Source organism: Drosophila guanche, unplaced genomic scaffold, assembly GCF_900245975.1.
Source record: "Drosophila guanche unplaced genomic scaffold, DGUA_6, whole genome shotgun sequence".
In the NCBI taxonomy this organism is placed as follows: domain Eukaryota; kingdom Metazoa; phylum Arthropoda; class Insecta; order Diptera; family Drosophilidae; genus Drosophila; species Drosophila guanche.
Genome location: NW_022995744.1, coordinates 10,934,459 through 10,953,501, shown reverse-complemented (window position 1 = coordinate 10,953,501; position 19,043 = coordinate 10,934,459). Strand labels below are relative to the sequence as shown.

Here is a 19,043-nt window from a genome sequence, read left to right as displayed (position 1 = left end):
TGCAACATGTGGCCGTGGCATGAGCAACAATGATGAGCAACATGGCCACGAAAGAAGCAACATTCTGCTACCCTTGGGGAAGAAGATACTAACGACTAGGGAAAATGTTTGTAATATCAGGTTCCAAAAACTGTTGGAGCTACTCAGTGTCTTCTGAACACCAATTAACAGGCTAAAAATATATAAATCTAACATAAAGAAACTTATAAAAGCTGCTTGGAATAACTGAATTTTAACCTCAATCAAAGACAATAAGGTACACAAGTGTCCATACTAGCGCATGACTAGCAACAAGTGGTTAAATGGCGCAACATTTCATTCATACACACATTTTTTGTCAACGTTTTCTCTTAAAACCTAATTTTATTGGAAATCCACAAAAATGCAAACCTTTAAAATTAAACAGTTTTCTTTAAAATTGATTAATCTATCTGACAAAATTGTATTTTCCGTGCTGAGAGTCTTTGCTTGCTAGTTACATTAAAAAGAAAACTAAAATCGAGCAAATTGTTTACCGGCCATGGCGAGAGAACGATTAGCCCCTTGTCGCCCAGCGGGTACATGCAATTTACCCACGCATACGATAGAACTTGAATAATTCTAGTGCAGTTCATGTGAAGTATATCATGGTAATATTTGTTTGCAAGCAAAGAGAAAAAACGGAGCTACTTGAAGCATCAACAAACAGTATTATATTCCACAACTCAACTAATGCTGTTCAACTGTTTATATAGAGGGGGCTTCAGTGGGTTAATTTCGTATCTATCGATAAGTGCTCTTGCCAATCCAGAAAACTCTCTTACATATGGTATATCGGTTTTTTCCATCGCTCGGTTCGGACGTGTTTCGTGTTGCGGAAAATTGACCGTTTGTGTTCCCGCGTACGATTTGGCGTAATTTTTTCGAATACTCGTCGAGGCTAGACTGCTGGTTGGTTGCGCGCAGTACGCAAATTCGATCCGTAGAAATCGCTGCCAGACCCCATATCACGACGCTATATAAATAATGCAAGTGCAGTCCGTCGCCCCGAGGGCACTACGGGAAATCTATTTTCGCCAAATGCAATAAAACAAAGGCAAAAACGCAGAAACAAAGTAAGAGCAGCAGCAAACGCAAATTGATCGCATATCAGTATAGTAATCGGAGTGCTATTTAGATCATATAAATATATGTACATATATAAACGGTTATGTCATGAAAGATGTTTGAGTGAATTTTGAAAATTTAATACAGAATCCTAACAGTTGAAACAAAGTAAGAGCTACAAAAACAACACTAGTAACGCGTATAATTTTTTGCAAACTTTTTCGAGACCTCAGCGCCGGCAGCAGAGAGAAACTTGTAGCCCCCCGCTCGAATCGCCCACTTTTGGTCGTCTCTTCTTTTATTGCCCTCACGCGTGTTTTGTTTGTGCTCGTGTCGGTGTGTGCGTGCTGTGCTTGTACGGTTGTGTGTGTGTGTTAGCCGGCAATTTGTGAGAGTGTATTAGTGGGGAAAACAGCTGTTTGTTGCAAACGTTACGCTCTCTCTCTTCACGTGGCTTTCCCCTGTCTGTCTGTCCCCCACCCTTTGAGCGCAGAGCAGTGCAAAAGGAAAAGAGAAAAGCTCTTCCATCCATACGAAACAAGAAAAAAACAGCATCCACATCTCAATATGGCGGCAGCGATAGCGACAGGAACATCTTCCAGAAGGAGCATCTGTGTGACGCAGCTCCTGCTCTTTACCCTACTCTGTGGCAGCATTGTGGGTCTCGTCAGCGGCAAGCATTTGAGTGCCACCGGGGGCGAGCATCAGCACCAGCATCAGCACAGTGCCGCTACGCACCACCGGCGACGCCTGCAGCGGGACTCGCGCGCCAAGGATACAGCGCAGCAGCAGTGTGAGGCCGTCAAGGGGTATTTCGAGTCCATCGACATTCATTCGAGTGGAGTCCATAATGAAAAAGGTAAGCCTTACCCACCCCATTCAATGAAATCCAAATAAGGGAATATGTATGTAAAACTTGTTAATATCTGGTAGAGATTGTTGCTGTCTGACCCAATCGTAAGTTCTCCAATCAAGTAAAGGCACTTGTAAACCAAAGTTTTGGCGTCCTGCAACTGCAATTACCCTTGTGTTTCTATAGACCGAGTGGCCCCAGCTGGCCGTTTAGCAAATAGAAGAGCATTGAGCAACACATCGGACAAAGTTTTTGGTGCCTGATACAAAGATTCAGATATAGTTGCTGGTGTTATGGACTGTGATGGTGGCGTCATTTGTTATTCTGATTTCTCTCAAGAGGCGGAGGGTGCACCCGTGGTATCAAGTGGCACGCATCTAAAGAAACCAAAAAAAAAACAAAACTGTGTGAAGGCTGTGCCGTATATTTATAAGCAAAGATATATCGGTGGAGATACATCCATAAGATGCAGAGATACTCGGTCGATGGCATAATTTTGTGTTTATGCAAAGTCAAAAATAAAACCCAAAAACCAAACAAAACAAAACAAAAAGATAAGATCTAAAACAACCGAAAATAAAGAGAAGAGCAAAAAATGTATAAACATCTGAGTAGCCAGAGTATCCCCGTATCTGTATGCGAGGAATGCCAATGCACACACAGAAACTGAAACTGGCACTGCGGAGCTACTCTCTGGTGAGCTGTGTGGCGTGTAATTGAGTGAAAAATAATTATTATTGATTAACCGACCTTGACTTGGTCTTTACGCACAATTACAACACCTGCACGCACACACAAGCCCGTGAGATACAAATGTATCTGTAGCGGAGACTTACAAAAGTAAAAGGGCGGAAGGGAAGGGGAAATGATGTTGCAAGTTTTCCCTCGTTTCATACCTGTATCTGAGAAGAGTTCTTGTCTCACACACACACACAAACATGCACGCAGGTAGACAGAGTATCTGTCTCTACTGCCGCCCGCATGGCTGTGAAAGATACAAGTGGAATTTGGAAAGAATTCAATTTGGCTAATGCCTCTGGTGGTAGGCTATGCCGTCGTCAACTACAAACATTTGTATGTATCTTCGATCCGCACCGCACCTAGAGTACTTGCGTACGAGTACGTGTATCTTTATGGCTGTATCTGTGCCTTGTGGCTGTTGCTTTCGACATTTATTTACTGTTTACATAGTTTTACTTTATTTATGTATCTGTATCTGGCATCTCTCTATATATCTCTTTTTTGTCTGTTTGCTGTGTGTTTGCGTTACACTTTTTTATGTGCTGTTTGTGATGCTAATCTCATGTCGAGTGTCATGCATACGATAAATGTTGTGTGTGCACACGCACTCCTCCTCCTCCACCTCCACCTCCACCTCCAGGTAGAGGCAGAGGTGCCTCCTCCAAGAGGCACGAAGGCGCTCCTCCATAAAATTCAATTTTAATTTAATTGCGCGCATCCCCCGACTGCTAATTGAGTTGTATCTTGGGCTCCGAATAAACAAAAGACTCGAAATAGATGCAGAACCCAGCTCCACATTAAAATTAACATTAACACGAGACGTTGGCCCCAACAGGAAGTACCGTGTAGCATGTGGAGCTACAGTATCTAATCATATAGCTGTAGCTATATCTCTGCGTATCTGTACCTGTATCTCTACCTCTGTGTGTATGTCGTCTTGTTACTAAATATTTAAGCAACTCGCAACTCAACATAAAATTAGAGCAAACTATGAGATACCGCCGTATCTACAGCTACATATGTATGCACATGTACGTGATGTGTGTGTCTGCGTATAGATAAGTGAAAAGTGCAAATAGAGTAGGAAACGACGATGGAAGCTGACTGACAGAGTTTTTCCTTTGGTTTGCAGATTTCGAAGCCACTTCCTTTGACTATCTTCTGGGCGGAAAGATACCCATAGAGAGTATCTATGGGATCTCTGAATGAACGAATGCCAATTAAAAGTTTCAATGACATTTGGAAGCAGTGGAAATCCATCAAAAGTGGTAGCTAAAAAACCAATGCTCAGACCGTAGGATCGTAAAGTGAAAAACTTGTTTCTTGTTTCGCTTAAACCAGAGCTAAAGATACACGCACTAAGGTATCTGTGAGATAATTAAAAGAGTTTATAGATACTCTTATTTGGTAGCAGTTTTTGGGGGGCACTTCTTTAAGCTGCACTCGTATCTTCTCCATTCATCAATTAACTTGGAGTTCTTTTTCTAGTTGGAGTTTAATTGCTGGTTTTTTCTCTCTCTCTCCCTCTCCATTTCACTGGCGATCAATTAAACTCCCAGACAGACGAAAAACTTAATTGATTTGAGACTCGAGACGGGACTGAACTGAACTCAAAGAGACTTGGGCAAAAACTAATTACGAATTACGAATGGGTTTTAAGTAGTTTACAAATGCTCTTTGCGTCCAGTCGCTGCACTCGTTGCGTTTTAATAGTTGGAAATAAGGTTTTCTGCTTCGTTTACACTTGGATTCTCGCTACCATTTCCCATTTCCCATTTACACTTTTCCCACGCACAGATCCATTTGGGGGGAAAAGTTCTGAATGAATAGATACTGATAGGCGTAGAGCACGAGTGGGGGGTTCATTAGAGGGGATTAATTGGGTGTGATAGGCATTACTTAGAATAAAGAATGGCAAAGGCAGGGGTTTGTGTCTGTTAACGTTTCTTAAAAGTAAACTTAACACAGGAAAATATTGTTCGTAAAAGTAAACGCGTCTTAGAAATATTTTCATTTAAAGAAAAAACATTGAAATATTTATAAAAATATTAAAAATATATATAGCGACATGAAATTAATATTGAAACCATATTGAATTCATGAATTCATTCAATCAGTCATCAAAATGAATAACTAATTTATTGCCAATCGTCTGCATGAATTTCTAAAAATCAAACTCAATCTACGCTTTTGTTTGAAAAAACCTTTTATTGAAATGAACTTTGGTTCCACAAAAGATACACGCATTCTTCCCCTTTGAAACCCCCAACCAAACAATTGATTATGTGCTCCAAAAGATACTTTGCGCTGAAAGGCAGCATTTGTTTGTTGTTTCTATTCGAATTTATGGCAAATATTTTCCATCCGCATGCCAGTCATTACAACATGCCCACTCTCCACAAAAAACCGAAACCATTTGCCGCATTTTAAGCACATCTTTTTTTATATTTGCGCTAATTAGTTTCAATTAAAATTAACGACGCCCACGATCTGCAGAGTGCTTGAACGCCTTGTGCACCCATCGATCTCACACGAAACCAAACCAAAAGATACAACAAAATCTTGCCTTTGTATGGGATTTTTCAGCTACTTTATGAATGTTTGCTTTTTTGTGTTTTTTTACACTTTTTGACCTCAATATAAGAGGCAAGCAGCAGCAGGCAATTGGTGCGTTTATTGGATCGGTTCGTTCTTTAAATTTCAGCTTTAATTTCGGTACGAAATGATGTCATTCCCTCAATGGGTTGATTTTTTAGCGGATACATCTGTTGGTTGTACAGATTCGACTTTTATAGCTATATTTTAGGGTTCTAGTACAACTCTCATTCATTTCTCAGGTGCTTCCTTCATTCAGTAGAACCGTAAATTATTTCTGAGAAGTGACCACAAGTGACATTTGTATGATGTCTGAATGTATCTTAAATTCATTCATGCTTTGAACCTGTTTTGTTGTTGTTTTTTTTTTGGGAGGTTGTTTTGCGTTCATTTAATGTGAAACAAGATACAAAGTGGTCGCTGGCAATTAAGAGTATCAAAAGGAAGTTGTCAACTTGTTGGCCTTTTCCGCTCTCGGACATGGCTCTAACGAGCAGCAGGAGAAGGAGGGGGCACTCGATAAGAATGAGAAACAATCCACCGATAAGAACGATCGTCTCCGATAAGATATCCATCGAGAGGCAGCCCAAGAAAATTGCTTCAATTAAATATCTAGCCTATTGTATCTATACAGCCATAAAATGTGTAAAATTTGTATCTACAGCCAGAAGGCAAGCGTGCACAGGTAGACAGATATATTTGTATCTCAGGCTTATGTACCTGCTATTTTTAAACATTTTACAAGTGAATTCATCAAACACAAAAACAAACAAAAGTGCAGACAAGCAGCAATTGTATTTGTATCTAGGGGGATACGATTTTCCACTACTTTTTGACCGATTTTCAATGGTCAAAAACGTTTGTGTGCTGCTTATGCAATGATGTTGCAACAGCAACAGCAGCAGCAGTCTCAGCCACAGTGGATGTGGGATGCCACACAGTCAAAGCATAATTTGCCGACGACTTACTTCTTTTCTGTTCTTCTGTTTTGGGTTCTCCATCATCTCTTCTACTCTTCATTGTTTGTCCATGTCTTTTGTGCCGCGTAATCGTTGTTTTCCAATGAACACACACTCGAAAGATACACAGATACAGATACACAGGTATGGTTTGGCGTATGGAGTGCTTTTTAAGATACAACCGTCGCCGTGGATTCTTTCATTTTTGTGTTGTTGTTCTTTTTTTTTGTTTGATTCATGGATGCCAGAGTTCTTTCGTTTTTCTTTCGGTTTCTGGATTGTTATGTTCACGGAAAAAGGTAAAGGTTAATGCCTAGTGAAGTGTGCACAGAATGGGGGCCAAATGTGGGGTCGGGGGGCAAACACAGAGCACACATAGCACATAGAAGATACAGATACATAGATACATAACTAAATAGTTCGGCATTTCCGCTCCGAGTGGCGTTAGTTATGGATCTGTCTGTAATGCGATTAGTGGGGGAATCCACGAACAGAAAAGGTGATTTAACTATGGGAATTATGGGTATTTTTTTTTGTTGGTTGGGCTTGGAACTATTTTTAGAAGTAGACAGTACTTACTGAATGGTTGTCCACCTATAAAATGATGTTTAAGTAAATATATTTGCTTCCGAAAACTCTGGGCCTAAGAGACGGTCCCTAAATCCACAGATACGGGTTCTAAGAGTGCATTTGATATCATTAAAGCTTTTATTTTATAACTCAAAGTACATTAAACCTTCCAGAAGCATAAACAACTGGTAGATACATACACATGATCTCTCTACTTTTCACCCTATAGATAATAGTTCTCGTTAGGCTTCCACCTGTACGTTGAATGTTTCTTATCCACTTATCAGTCGGCCTAGCTAAATATTTATCCAATTGCTGTAAGATATAGCTACTCGCGGTCCCCTTTTCCTTTCTTAAGGAGTCTCCGCCGTTTTATATCAACAAAACTTCTCATATTTACATGCCGCAATGGAGGTCGGTCTGAAGTCGAGGAGGCATAAATCAATTATTTGCACCTAAATCCCATAAATCACTTTATGACGAGATACAATATCTATAGATAGAGAGGGTCAAGGAGGGAGACAAGAAACAGAGTGAAAAGCCTTCCATCTTGCAGCCAAAAGGCGAGCAAATTGGCTTTTGCTCGCCTTTTTATCTTTTTGTTATTTTTTTGTGTTCTCCTTTTTTTCTGTTAAATGCCATGAAAGCCGGGCTAATACGAGTATGGCGTTGGCGGGGGTCTTGTCTTGTTATCGTAACAACAACACTAACAATAAATATCCATACAGATTCATGTGTGTGAATGATTTCTTTTGTTGTTTTGGAGTTTGGAGCAAAAAATAAAAATGACCAAAAGGCACTTTGATTTCTTCTTCTGTTTGGGTTTTTTCCTGTTGGATTTGCGTAAGCTTTTTGCTTTTTAATACCCTTTCAGAAGGCTTTTAAACTTTTTGGGCTGCTCTGTATACTTTCTGAATCTATTAAGAATGATTTTTCATTTATTTTGGATAAAATACTTCAAAATATTTGTGAAAAAGTATTTTCAATTAGGTGAAACTTTCAGTTAACTTTAGCAGCCATCAACAGGTGCAATAGGATGTTTTCTATATTAATCCAAATATATTTCTTAGTAAGGAATAATCTCCAATGGGCGAGCAATTACCAAGAGTATTGTGGGAGTCTGTCAGTCAAAAGGCATTAAATGTTTCAACACCCCGAAGCCAGAGACTTTCTTTCTTGATATTGTATTTCTGCACATGTTGTATTTATTTAATTTTTTTTTGGTGTATTTGACTTTGACTTCCATTACTTTACGCTCTCTTTCATGCGGTGGGTCCTCTATTTGTCCGGTTCTTTATTCGTGTTTCTATTTATGTTTTTGTTGCTGTGTTTTTTTGTGTACGATTTATACAGTTTATTGACTTTGAGCTTTTGGATTTTTGTCCAGTTTCAAGTTGTGTTTTTTTTCTTGCACACAAAGCTGAAAAGCTAACAAACTTAGAAGTAAATGCAAACAGCAACAACAACAATAAAAAGTGTTAAATGTGAATTTGGCATCACTCAAAGCGATGGTTCGAATCAAGATTTTTCCTAGAAAACCCAAAAGCGAACTTACAGAATAGGCTCTCGATTTTTAATGGATTTCTGTGATGTTTTCGTGGGTTTACGCTGGCAAATGAACTCTAAGGCCATCCGGTTCCATTCATGATTCTTGCTTTCGAATTCCAATAGAAATATTTACAATAAAAATAACCCTAACCCTAAGCTAATGTTGGGTCTATAATTTCCTCCACACTATACTTAAATATCCCCATACTTACTTGCTAATTAACTAATTCCTTGTATCTATTTGCTTTTTTTCCATTTGCAGGTGTGTATTCAAAGAAAATAAAAACGCAACAATGGAATAGCCCCATGGCTGCTTGCTATCTATCGTATCTACTATATGTTTATATTTGTTCAGCACACAGTTAGATATCGGGTACATGCATATCTACACTGTAGTTGGTGGGTAAGTTCCTAGGTCCATCGAGACAGCATGGCTATACGACCCACACCATGAATTATAATATCGCGTTTTTGTGGGGTTAAGCTTAGTGATCATCAATCATTTAGAAACAAAGGCAAAAATGCCACCAAAAAAAGCGAATCCCCCCTACGCCACAAATATGAATATAAATGTGAGCACATCGGGGGGGGGTTTTAGCAGTAGGAAAAATTTAATAATGCAAACAACTGGCGAAGGGGAGCGACCGACTGCTTGCTGTCTGCAACCCGATGCCCTGCCCCGCCATCATGTCAGCAGAACAGCCATTCACTTTTCATTATTATACAAACATATATAACTTTCGGTTAAAATTATGCTAATCCGTTGAAATATGATTATGCCAAAAACAAAAAGAAACACATAGAGGAATGACAACAGCGTGACGGTGGGCGTTTAGAGGCGTGGCCACCACACACACACACAAGCACACGTCGGCTGCGGCAGGTGTGCCCCAAAAAACCATAAAAGGGGCTTCGGTTCCTGGGTTTCCTCTCAGCACATAATTTGATTGCTAATTTCGTTGACTGGGAAACAGAGTCAGGCAGTGGCGGCGCACTCTTCTCTAATTAAATACATGACAGAAATGTTCATATTAAATCATTTTCCATTTCCCAGTAGAAAGAGCCAAGGGGGAGGTGTGCTTCAAAATGAAACTTTTTCAATTAAAGCCAATGTTGGTGGTGGTGCAGGAGCGGGGAGTGGGTGCTACAGAGGAATTCTCCGACCTTCAAAGCAAACAAATTTTGGAAAATGAAATTGCAGGCAAAAAAGTAATTTAATTAGGTTTAAAAAAAATAAAAATAAACAAACCAAAAAACTGAACTGAACCATATAGAAGTGCTGGCTGTCGTTTGCAGTGTTTTGATACCCTATAAGGAGAGGGTAGGCTCTATTTAGCAGTCAGTATGCAAAAAGCAGTCGTCAAAAGGGATGGAAATTGTTTTGTTCTAATGTTTCTCCTGTCTAAAGATATTCTTTGTCTCAAGTTAGTGGGTATACCTTCTAAACACAAATGTCTCATCATTTCATGCCAAATTGCAATTGGCATCCCATTTTCAGACTGCAGAATGAATGAATGAAAATAACCCTTTCTTTTGGGTTGCCACCGCCTCTTTATCCTTCTTCTCAGTCATTGCCGCTGTCCTCGTTCTTTGTCGCGTGTTTTTGGCTGTGAAAGTTTTATTTCTTTCTGACGCGCGGTGCCAGTCGCCAGAAATAAAAGAGCCGCTTGCCCCACCCACATCCCCTTTGCAGATTGCTCAAAAAGATAGACGAAAGACTTGGCCTAAAAGCTATGCAAATTGCAACTGGAAGTGGACGCAGAATCGCTAGGTTTTTGGCAAAGTGTTTGACTTCAGCCACTTGCTGGCTGTTCTTGGCCTACAAATGAATTTTTCATCAACAATTTCAAGGAACTCTGCGACTTTTCCGTCTATGTTTTGGGAAATTTTTGTATAACACAATTTCTTTCTCGGCCTCTTGTTGAATCTAAATTTCGCACTAAAGGATGTCCACGCGTCAATTGTGGTTCGGCGCACGCCTTTGTGGACATTCCACTGCCCTCTGGTTGCAACCGCGACGCCGGCAGGTGATTTTTGCAGCCATGAACTACTCTAAGAGCGCAAGGTCTCCGCCTGATTTTAAACTATACCTGACACGCATGGTGCCAAATAAAAGTTACCCAAAATCAAAGAAAACTTCGTCCGTGAGTTGGCCAAAATTTGGATTTCTCCTGTCATTTCGAAGACATTTTGGTAGAGCGATTGCAAATTGCTCGATTAATTCGGGAGCAGGTGAAGAAGGAGCCCCACCATCTGATGCTCCACCGACTGGACCAAGAAGAGGATCCAATGCAAGAGGTTTCCCAGTGACTCCGGGCGTAGAATCGGTTGCCAGACCGCCGAAAGCCGAACGACTCGCACCCTCAGGATTGCCGTCTATGCCAGTGATTGAGCCTGAAACACCTGTGGAGGCACCAACCGAATTTTCAGCAGAAGGCCTTTCCGAGTCACTATCCAGCCCGGAGAGGACTCATCTTGAAGCAGCGGAAGAGCAATCTACTGAAACTTCAAAGACAAGAGATGCAGCAGAAGCAAAAGATGCAGAAATCGCCACCAAACTATCAGCAGATGCGCCGACTGTTCCCCCTGCCGCATACGAAGGAGAAATATCTTATGATTTACGAACAGAAATGGAGCAGACACTAAAAGAAGAATCAACGGTGGAGAAATCACCACGAAAAGAAGTCCCTGATAGTCCAGGAGCCAGAGTAAACGCAGGACCGACGAAAACTCATCCCTTGTCACTCTCTATGCCATCGACTGTCTCTAGTGAGGCGTGTATAGGAGCTCCAAGGCCAGAACCGGCTTCCACTACTTCGAAACCATCGATAGTGTCTCCCCCTGGTTCCACTCCGGCAGGAGGAAGCGGCGTTGCAGAAGGGAAACCACCAAAGGGAACACGAGCATACACTACACCGCCAAAAAAACCGACGGGTCCTTATGGTCCACCTATGCCACAGCCAAAAGGTCCCTTATTCCCACCAAAGAGAGCTACACCACCGGATAAAGCTGCAACCAAACCAGAACCACCGCCATGTAAGCCAGCACCCAAAAAACCAACGGGAAAGGATGCATCTCCTCCTGCTTTAGCTCCTGCCCCTGCTGGTCCGAAAAAGGAAGAAAATGCGGCGGGACCGCTGCCACCGCCTTCCACTCCTCCACCCACTGGAAGCCCTGGAAAGTCCCCAGGCGATGGAACACCAAAAAAACCCACCACCATAGCACCAACAGGTGGAGCAGGAGTTGACAAAGGTGGATCAAAGAAGAGTGCAGGCAATGGAGGATCAGCGAAGAGCGGAGGCAGTGGCGGCACGAAGACTCCGCCGCCGCCAACGGGAAAGGGCTCCAAGGGTCCACGCCTCATCACGCTGATGCCTGGCGATGGCATTGGACCGGAAATCTCCATGGCCGTTCTGGAAGTACTCGATGCGGTGAAGGCGCCTCTGATCTTTGAGCCTGTGGACGTAACGCCCGTGATAAACAGCAGGGGACAGACGATGATACCCGATGCGGTGATTGAGAGCATGAATCGCACGAAAGTGGGTCTCAAGGGACCCCTGATGACGCCCGTGGGCACGGGTTTCCGCTCCTTGAACCTCACGCTGCGGCAGCTTTTCAATCTGTACGCCAATATCCGGCCATGCAAGTCGCTGCCTGGAGTGGAGACGGTCTACGGGGATGTGGATGTGGTGACCATTCGGGAGAACACCGAGGGGGAGTACTCGGGGCTGGAGCACACCCTCGTCAATGGGGTGGTGCAGAGCATCAAGCTGATCACGCGGGACGCCTCCATGCGGGTGGCCGAGTACTGCTTCAAGTATGCGCTCGACATGAAGCGGAAGCAGATCACGGCCGTCCATGAGGTAAACAATATGCGAATGTCCGACGGACTGTTCATCCGATGCACGCGGGAGATCGCCAAGAAGTACGAGAAGGAGCTGAAAGCAGGGGGCATCAAGTACGAGGAGGTGACCCTCAAGACAGTCTGCCTGAAGATTGTGGAGGATCCCAAGCGATTCGATGTCCTCATCCTACCGAATCTCTACGGCGATATCATCTCCGATACATGTGCCGGTCTCATCGGTGGATTGGGTCTGACGCCGTCTGGGAATATAGGCACCTCTGGGGCCATCTTTGAGTCTGTCCATGGCACGGCCCCGGACATTGCTGGCAAGGATCTGGCCAATCCCACGGCCCTGCTGCTCTCCACGGTGATGCTGCTGCACTACGTTGAGTTGCACTCTCATGCGGATGCCATCGAGAAGGCGATTGTGAAGACCATCAAGGATGATAATGTGAGGACCGTCGATCTGGGCGGTAAAGCAAAGTGCTCGGAGTACACAAAGGCGTTGATAAATAATCTCCAGTAACCGGGAAGATCCTAGCGTAATTCCAAATCTTCTCTAAACAGTTTGGGAAATTTAATTAAAATTATTGCATGAAAGAGGAGACCATTCTTTCATTAGCACACACAGGGACACACACTGTAGACCACACTTGCCAGTGGTTATACGCATCCTGTGACCCCATTCATGCAACGTGCGGCAGGCAGCAAACATCACAGAAGAACACCGACTCACTCCGCCCCCCCCAAACAGTGTGAAAGAGACATTCTGAGAGAGAGCAAGCCGCAGAGCTGAAAATCAGCAGATAGACCACACATTCACGATGTCTCCTGCCACAGCAGGCTGCCACACACCACTCCCTGTGGCAACTTCAACTAAATTCACATACAGCGAGCAGAGCCAGCCAGCCAGTCTAACAGCCAGAACCAGAAACAGAACCCATAACCAGTGCTAGTGCCAGTACCAGAACCCACAGTCAAAGTCAAAGTCAGAGTGTCCCAGAGTCAGCCAGTCTCTGAGAGCTGTTGCAAGGGCTCTGCCCCCTCCCACCCAGTTGCAGGTTACGTTGCATTTTTACATGCATGCTCAGAGTCCGGTCTGCAGTTCAGAACCACCGCACACTCCAAAACTCAAACTCTTGTACGCTGGGAGTCGACTGCGTTTCAAAAGCCATGAACCAACTCCTAAGCAAACCAAAAACAAGTTGGAGCAAGTCAGGGCTCCAATATTTAGACTAAAAGAATACCCTTTAGTAATTTAACACTCAAAAAATAAGCAAGACTGAAGGGAAATTAATATTTCTGGACAAATTTTGCTATTGGATATTAAAGTAATACTTTTTTATTATTATTATTATATTTATTAATTTGAGAGTAATATTTCTTGGGAAATTTAAAAGGAACTTCTTTGAAATCTTAAAGGTCACAATAAGAACCTCAAATACTCTCCCATAAGTATCCCTGTATACCCTACCAATTACTGGGTAGTAACAGTGCAGTGCAGGGGCGGTGGCGCTCCTTCGTTCTTCGTGGCTGCTGGCTGCTGCTGCTCAGTGGAGCGGGCGAGCGAGCGAGTGAAAAGAGTAAGCGGTAGAAGAAAATGCCACAGAATCAGCCAAAGAGTCAAAGAATATAAAAATTAAAAAAAAGAGAACCAGTGAAAATAAAAACATTTAATTTTGTGTGGGTAAAAGAGAGAGACAAACTCAGAGAGCCCCGAGTGCATGTGTGTGTGTGTGTGTGTGAATGCATTTCAAAGAATTTTGATAAAAGGCAGGCCACTGCGAAGGCGAGCAAGAGAACAGGAGAGGGGGAAGGGAGTGGGGTAGGACCGCTGCCCGAAGATAAACTTCCCTGTATGTGAAACAAAAGTCAGGTATTTTTGTTGTAAACTGGTTTTCAGTTTCATTTTATCACCCCTCCCTCTCTAACCCACTCCATTCATTGCAAAAAAGACTCCAACTTGTGAAGCTGACACCCCATGCAAAAGCAGAGTGGGGAACAGGGTAAAGGTAGCAAAGGAACTGGAGAGACAGAGAGTAACAAGAGACAGAGACAGACGAAAAGTAGATCAACCTTCGAAGGAGCAGCGCAGCGGCCTAGTTGTCGCCGCCATGCCATCCAGTGACTTCAAATTCCATTCATAAGTTCGGAATTCCAACCACCGCCCCCCGGAACCCACTCACACTCCAGCATGCCAATTGGCCAAAACACGCAAAGGCCAAGTGCTAGCACTTTTTCCAGCGAATTGTGGGCCACAATTACTGCAGCAGCAGTAGCAGCAGCAGAAGCAGCAACAACGGTTTCGGTTGAAGCGGCGCTATAATTGCCGCATGCTCCATGCCCCATGCTGCAGGCATTTCAAAGGGTGAGCACAGGCACACCGGGGTGTGGGCACTCATTAGAATGATAATTTGTAAATGCAATTCTGGCCGTTCCCTCTGTCTGTCTGTCTGTGTGTGCCCTTCCTTATAATTTCTGTTCTTTCTGTGGAAATTACGAAATCCAAATCTCACGGAATGGTATGGAATACGTTTGAAAAACCATTCTAAAAGACAATGTAAACACAGATGGAAATACTTGGCACAAACATGAGATGAGATCATTGCGAATCACTCGGTTCAGTTGGTTTGGTTTAGTTTGGTTTGGTTTGGTCATTTCCCCAAACGAAAATAGATTAATTATAGCATAAAAATACTTGGTAATGAAATTTCGCAACAAAAACTGCTATAAAATGTAGCCAAAATGGGAAATTCAATTGGAAATACTTTCTCTAGGAAATTGGAATAAATATTACCTTTTTTTGGGTGAATAAAAAAAGACCATGACGCTCGCATGATAACAATTTTGTGGAGCACTTATTATGAATAAATAGATTACACGCGAAATCTAGCATAAAGTAATATATGTGTACTTGTGTGGCGACTATTTATAGTTATCAGTGTCTATCGTATCTGACGGTGATAGATTTCTGTGTGTTTGAAAGCACTTTCCGTTCCTTAGCGATCAAAATCACTCGTCTATGACCCTTGCTCGGGGTTTCTGCAATGGGGTTTAAACTTTAACCCTGCTCTAATCGAAGCACAACTTGAAAACTGATTTTCCATGTTTGTACCACACACATTTTCACGCCCTACCCCGCCCTTTAGTGCTTCAGTCCTTCAGTCCTTCAGTCCTTAACCCTCTGACATGGGTTTGCCAGGCAGGGAGGGACTTTTACAAAGATTTACGACCGCTGTCAATAGAGCTTTGCATTCACGCAGCGACATCTACAGACCCTCTAACGCTCCCATACCGTTCCCTAGAACAACAACAGTAACAGAAAAGTATTTTCAAATTTAAATCTATTTGTCACTTGCAAAACTTTTGGCTACCTTTTTCATTCCGCCTTTTTTCCCCCACAAACACTCACTCATTCACTCCGTTTGTCCCACTCTAAGCCAGGCCGGACTCCTCTGGCCAGAAATGGAAAATGGCCGTATGGAAAAAAAAGGTAATGCAAAGTGACAGTTACAAATTTGTGCCGAAATCAGCAACGTGAAATGTATTGTTTGGGGAGCGGAAAATGGAGATGGAGAGGAGCGAAATGTTCCATTTAAATGAGTTGGATTGGCTACTTAGAGGTGTAGTAGGTCGCCGCATCCGCATCCGCATCCATTCAACCAGCCATTCATCTATCCCATCCCCCAGACATTATCCTTGTGCCCCCACTCAAGCGACCATCCTCCATTTCAACAAGCACTTTCTGTAATGTCCGCCGCCGTGCTGATGTAGGCTGTAAGCATCCCCGAAAATCCTAAAGCTAAAGCTAAACACTCCATTGCAGAAGGGAGAAGTGAGAATGGTCTCGAATGTGGCAATGTCCTGTACGCGAATACGTTCCTGGGTTAAATATGTTACCATGTACCCTCTATAACAAACGATTACTGGGTATTGGATGGTGGGTCCATGAGAAACAATAAGGAAACACAAGAGGAAAAAAAATGATTTGCATTTATTTATCTTTGCAGCTCTTCATCGTTGTCCTGCTCCGAGTTTCCCCCCACTTTGTCCTCCATCTCTTTCATACCTCCTTATCCTGCTTATTTGAATTATTTGAATTTGTTATTATTCTCACACTTGGACTGTGTGGGTGGTAGGGGGCAGTCTCTCTTCCTTTATTGTTTTCTCAAACCATTCCGTCCTTCCACTCCATTCGACTCTGTTCCATAAGGAAGGAGTAGAGAGGGGGAGTTCCTCTGTAAACAAAAATGTCCATGCGTTTGCGAATGATCAAAAATAATCCCATTTATTGTTTAATGCTTAATAAATAAAGCAATTTTTATTTATTTGTCACAGTGTTGTTGTTGCCCTGCTCCTATCCTATCCTTTCCTCTCTTCTGCTCTCCTACTTTTCTGTGTGTTTCTTTTACTGTTGTGTGGGTGTGTGTGCTTTATTGATTTCCCTGCTCTTTTGTTGTTGTTGTTTTGTGGTTTGTTGCTATTGCTATCTTAAGTAAAATATCATCAATTGTTTATTGTTTTGATAATGCGTTGTGTTGTTGTTTCTTTATTGTTTGTAGTACTTTTATTTCTCGATATTACATTTGTTCCTCTTGCGGTTGGTTACGTCGTGTATGCCCAGGCCATCGATAAGGCCAACGTTGACGTAACGGTTAACAAAACGATGGTTAATTAGGGTTCCCATTCAGCAGAGGGTCCTAGGGGTCATAGTAGGAGGTGAATAGCTTGAGAATTATTGAGCGATTAGAGCAGTCTCCAATTGAGTGATTTCTGTAAAGGTTAAATGGTGTATTAGGGTGTGGTAATGGGCCTAAAGGGAGTGGCAGCAGATTAATATCAACTTAGATGTAATGAACAAGAGTGTAAAACCTGCCAAACGCCGTGAAGTTTCAGCAGAAACTCTGCTTAAATCTGCACACTAAAATTTAGCTATGGTTTCGTTAGTTTTCTTGGAGCTTTGGTATTTTCATTAACCTTACCTTAAGGTCTAGTTTTCCTTTGGTGCTCGACCATTTGTAACGTACATAGTTCATCCTCACTTAACCTTTAACTTAACTTTGGCTAAAGTTTCGTTTTTAATACCACTCTTAAGTGACTTTTGCTTGGTTTTTAGTTAACTTTCGCAACACTTTTTTCCCTCCATTAGGTCTAATCTAAGCTCCTCTTTGGTTGGGCACTTTTTTGCCTATTTTTTGTTACCTTTTATGGACTCTGTTGCTTATTGTGCACTTCACTGCTTAATCTTGTCTCACTTTGTAGGGTACATATTCCCCATTTGCCAGCACTCCACCTTTGGCCTAGTTCTTTTTGTGTGGAAATTCAGTTTCCCCTAAGGGCTTAAAGCCCACAAGTCTTAAGATCTGCATCTTTCTGCCATCGAATTAGCTTTCGGTGCAAAATAATAACGCTGGCAAAAACCCTATTGGGCTCACATCCGTTTCGATGCACTCCCACACACATCCACACATCCACACTCCACCCACCAGCCCGTCCGACCGTTTGCTTGCCTGCCTGCCAGCCCGTTCACGTGTTAAACAGGAAACCCGACGCTTGGGGTCGGCTCTCCAATCGCACCATTCGCATCTACATACTCGAATATGGCTGGGATGCATCCTGCCATACAGCCATCCTGCCGGTTGTGTCCTACTGCCGTTCTGCCTGATTTGCCCAAGTGTGCAGCCGCAGCAGCAGCAGCAGTCCCCTGGTTGGGGGAGGGGAAAATAATAAAATTGATTGCATTTTTCACGCTCCACGTGGAGCTCTTCTCTTGGCTTCCTGCAGCAGATCCACACCACGGCGACGACCCAGTTTTCACTCCACACATGAGGAGCCGAGAGTCAAGAGGCTGTTCCGTCCAAAAATACAAAAAAATAAAAGAAAACTTTAAAAATAAAGAGAAATAATACAAGGGAACGACGGAACTTTAGCATAATGCGAGTTTGCACTGGCAAACAATAGCCAGGCACCATCCGTCGTGCTTTTACCCTGTAATGCCTGTGCTGCTGTGCACCCTGTGCCACATCCAAGGAGCCTATGCCTCCGAACAGCCTGTGCATAATAGATGTTCGTACCACCAATTCACGAGCTGGAACTTTAGGTACAACCTACTTACATATATGTTGACCTTTGTCCTGCTACCTCCCCTCTTCATCAGGAGGCACCATCAGGAGGTTCATTGCCTTGCAGGTCAGAGCCTGGATAGCCCTAGCCGTAGTCCCTGATTCGTAGTTAAATTTTAATGCTGTTTATTAATTTCCAGCCTTGTTCTGGTTCTTGTTTCTATATACATTTCAGGGACCACTCCCTACCCTCATCAGACTCCGTCTCCTACCAAATGTTTGACCAACTTATCCGGCTACAACGCAGGTGTGGCTTCTCCTCTTCCTTTCATCGTTTAATTTGAAATTCACAACTTTTAATTGAGGAAAAAAAACACTAAGCAGGATATTGCGATGAAATATTACTGCAGCAGTTGCAGCAGCAATTTTTGAGCTTACTTAAGAGAGAGAGAGAGAGAGAGAGGGAAAAGGAAAGAGCGTGCAACAAGTGTCCGGGATAGTTCAGTTCGTGCCTCTGTGTAGCTTTTTGGCGGCTTCGGCTTACACACTTAATCACCGGAACCTGATGGCCAAGAAAGTAGGGTAACAAAGCAGCAATTAGTAAGAAGTAACTCCTACTGCCACCTGACACACACACACACACACACACACACACACCTGCCCCAACAACAACAACAACAACAACAATAGTAGTAAAAGCCGCTTGTAGATTTTCTTTGTTCGTTCAAGTGGCATGCCGCCTCTTTACAACTTTATTTTAAGCAGCTTTTCGGAATTCAGAAAGG

The 19,043-nt window shown here is 42.8% G+C and overlaps 2 protein-coding genes across 2 annotated transcripts in view; both read left to right on the top strand.

The window, feature by feature from the left end:
- Nucleotides 1–831: 831 nt before the first annotated feature.
- LOC117579135 (division abnormally delayed protein) overlaps nt 832–19,043 on the top strand; it is a 68,826-nt gene continuing 50,614 nt past the window's right edge. The window contains exon 1 of the mRNA XM_034264876.1: nt 832–1,945. Within this exon, the coding sequence (XP_034120767.1) occupies nt 1,654–1,945 (292 nt within the window). The 5' untranslated portion in view covers nt 832–1,653. The remainder of the gene's footprint in view (nt 1,946–19,043) is intronic.
- On the top strand, nt 10,267–12,796 carry LOC117579134 (nascent polypeptide-associated complex subunit alpha, muscle-specific form). The gene has a single exon (XM_034264875.1). It carries the CDS (start codon nt 10,299–10,301, stop codon nt 12,720–12,722), a length of 2,424 nt encoding a protein of 807 aa, XP_034120766.1. The 5' UTR covers nt 10,267–10,298; the 3' UTR covers nt 12,723–12,796.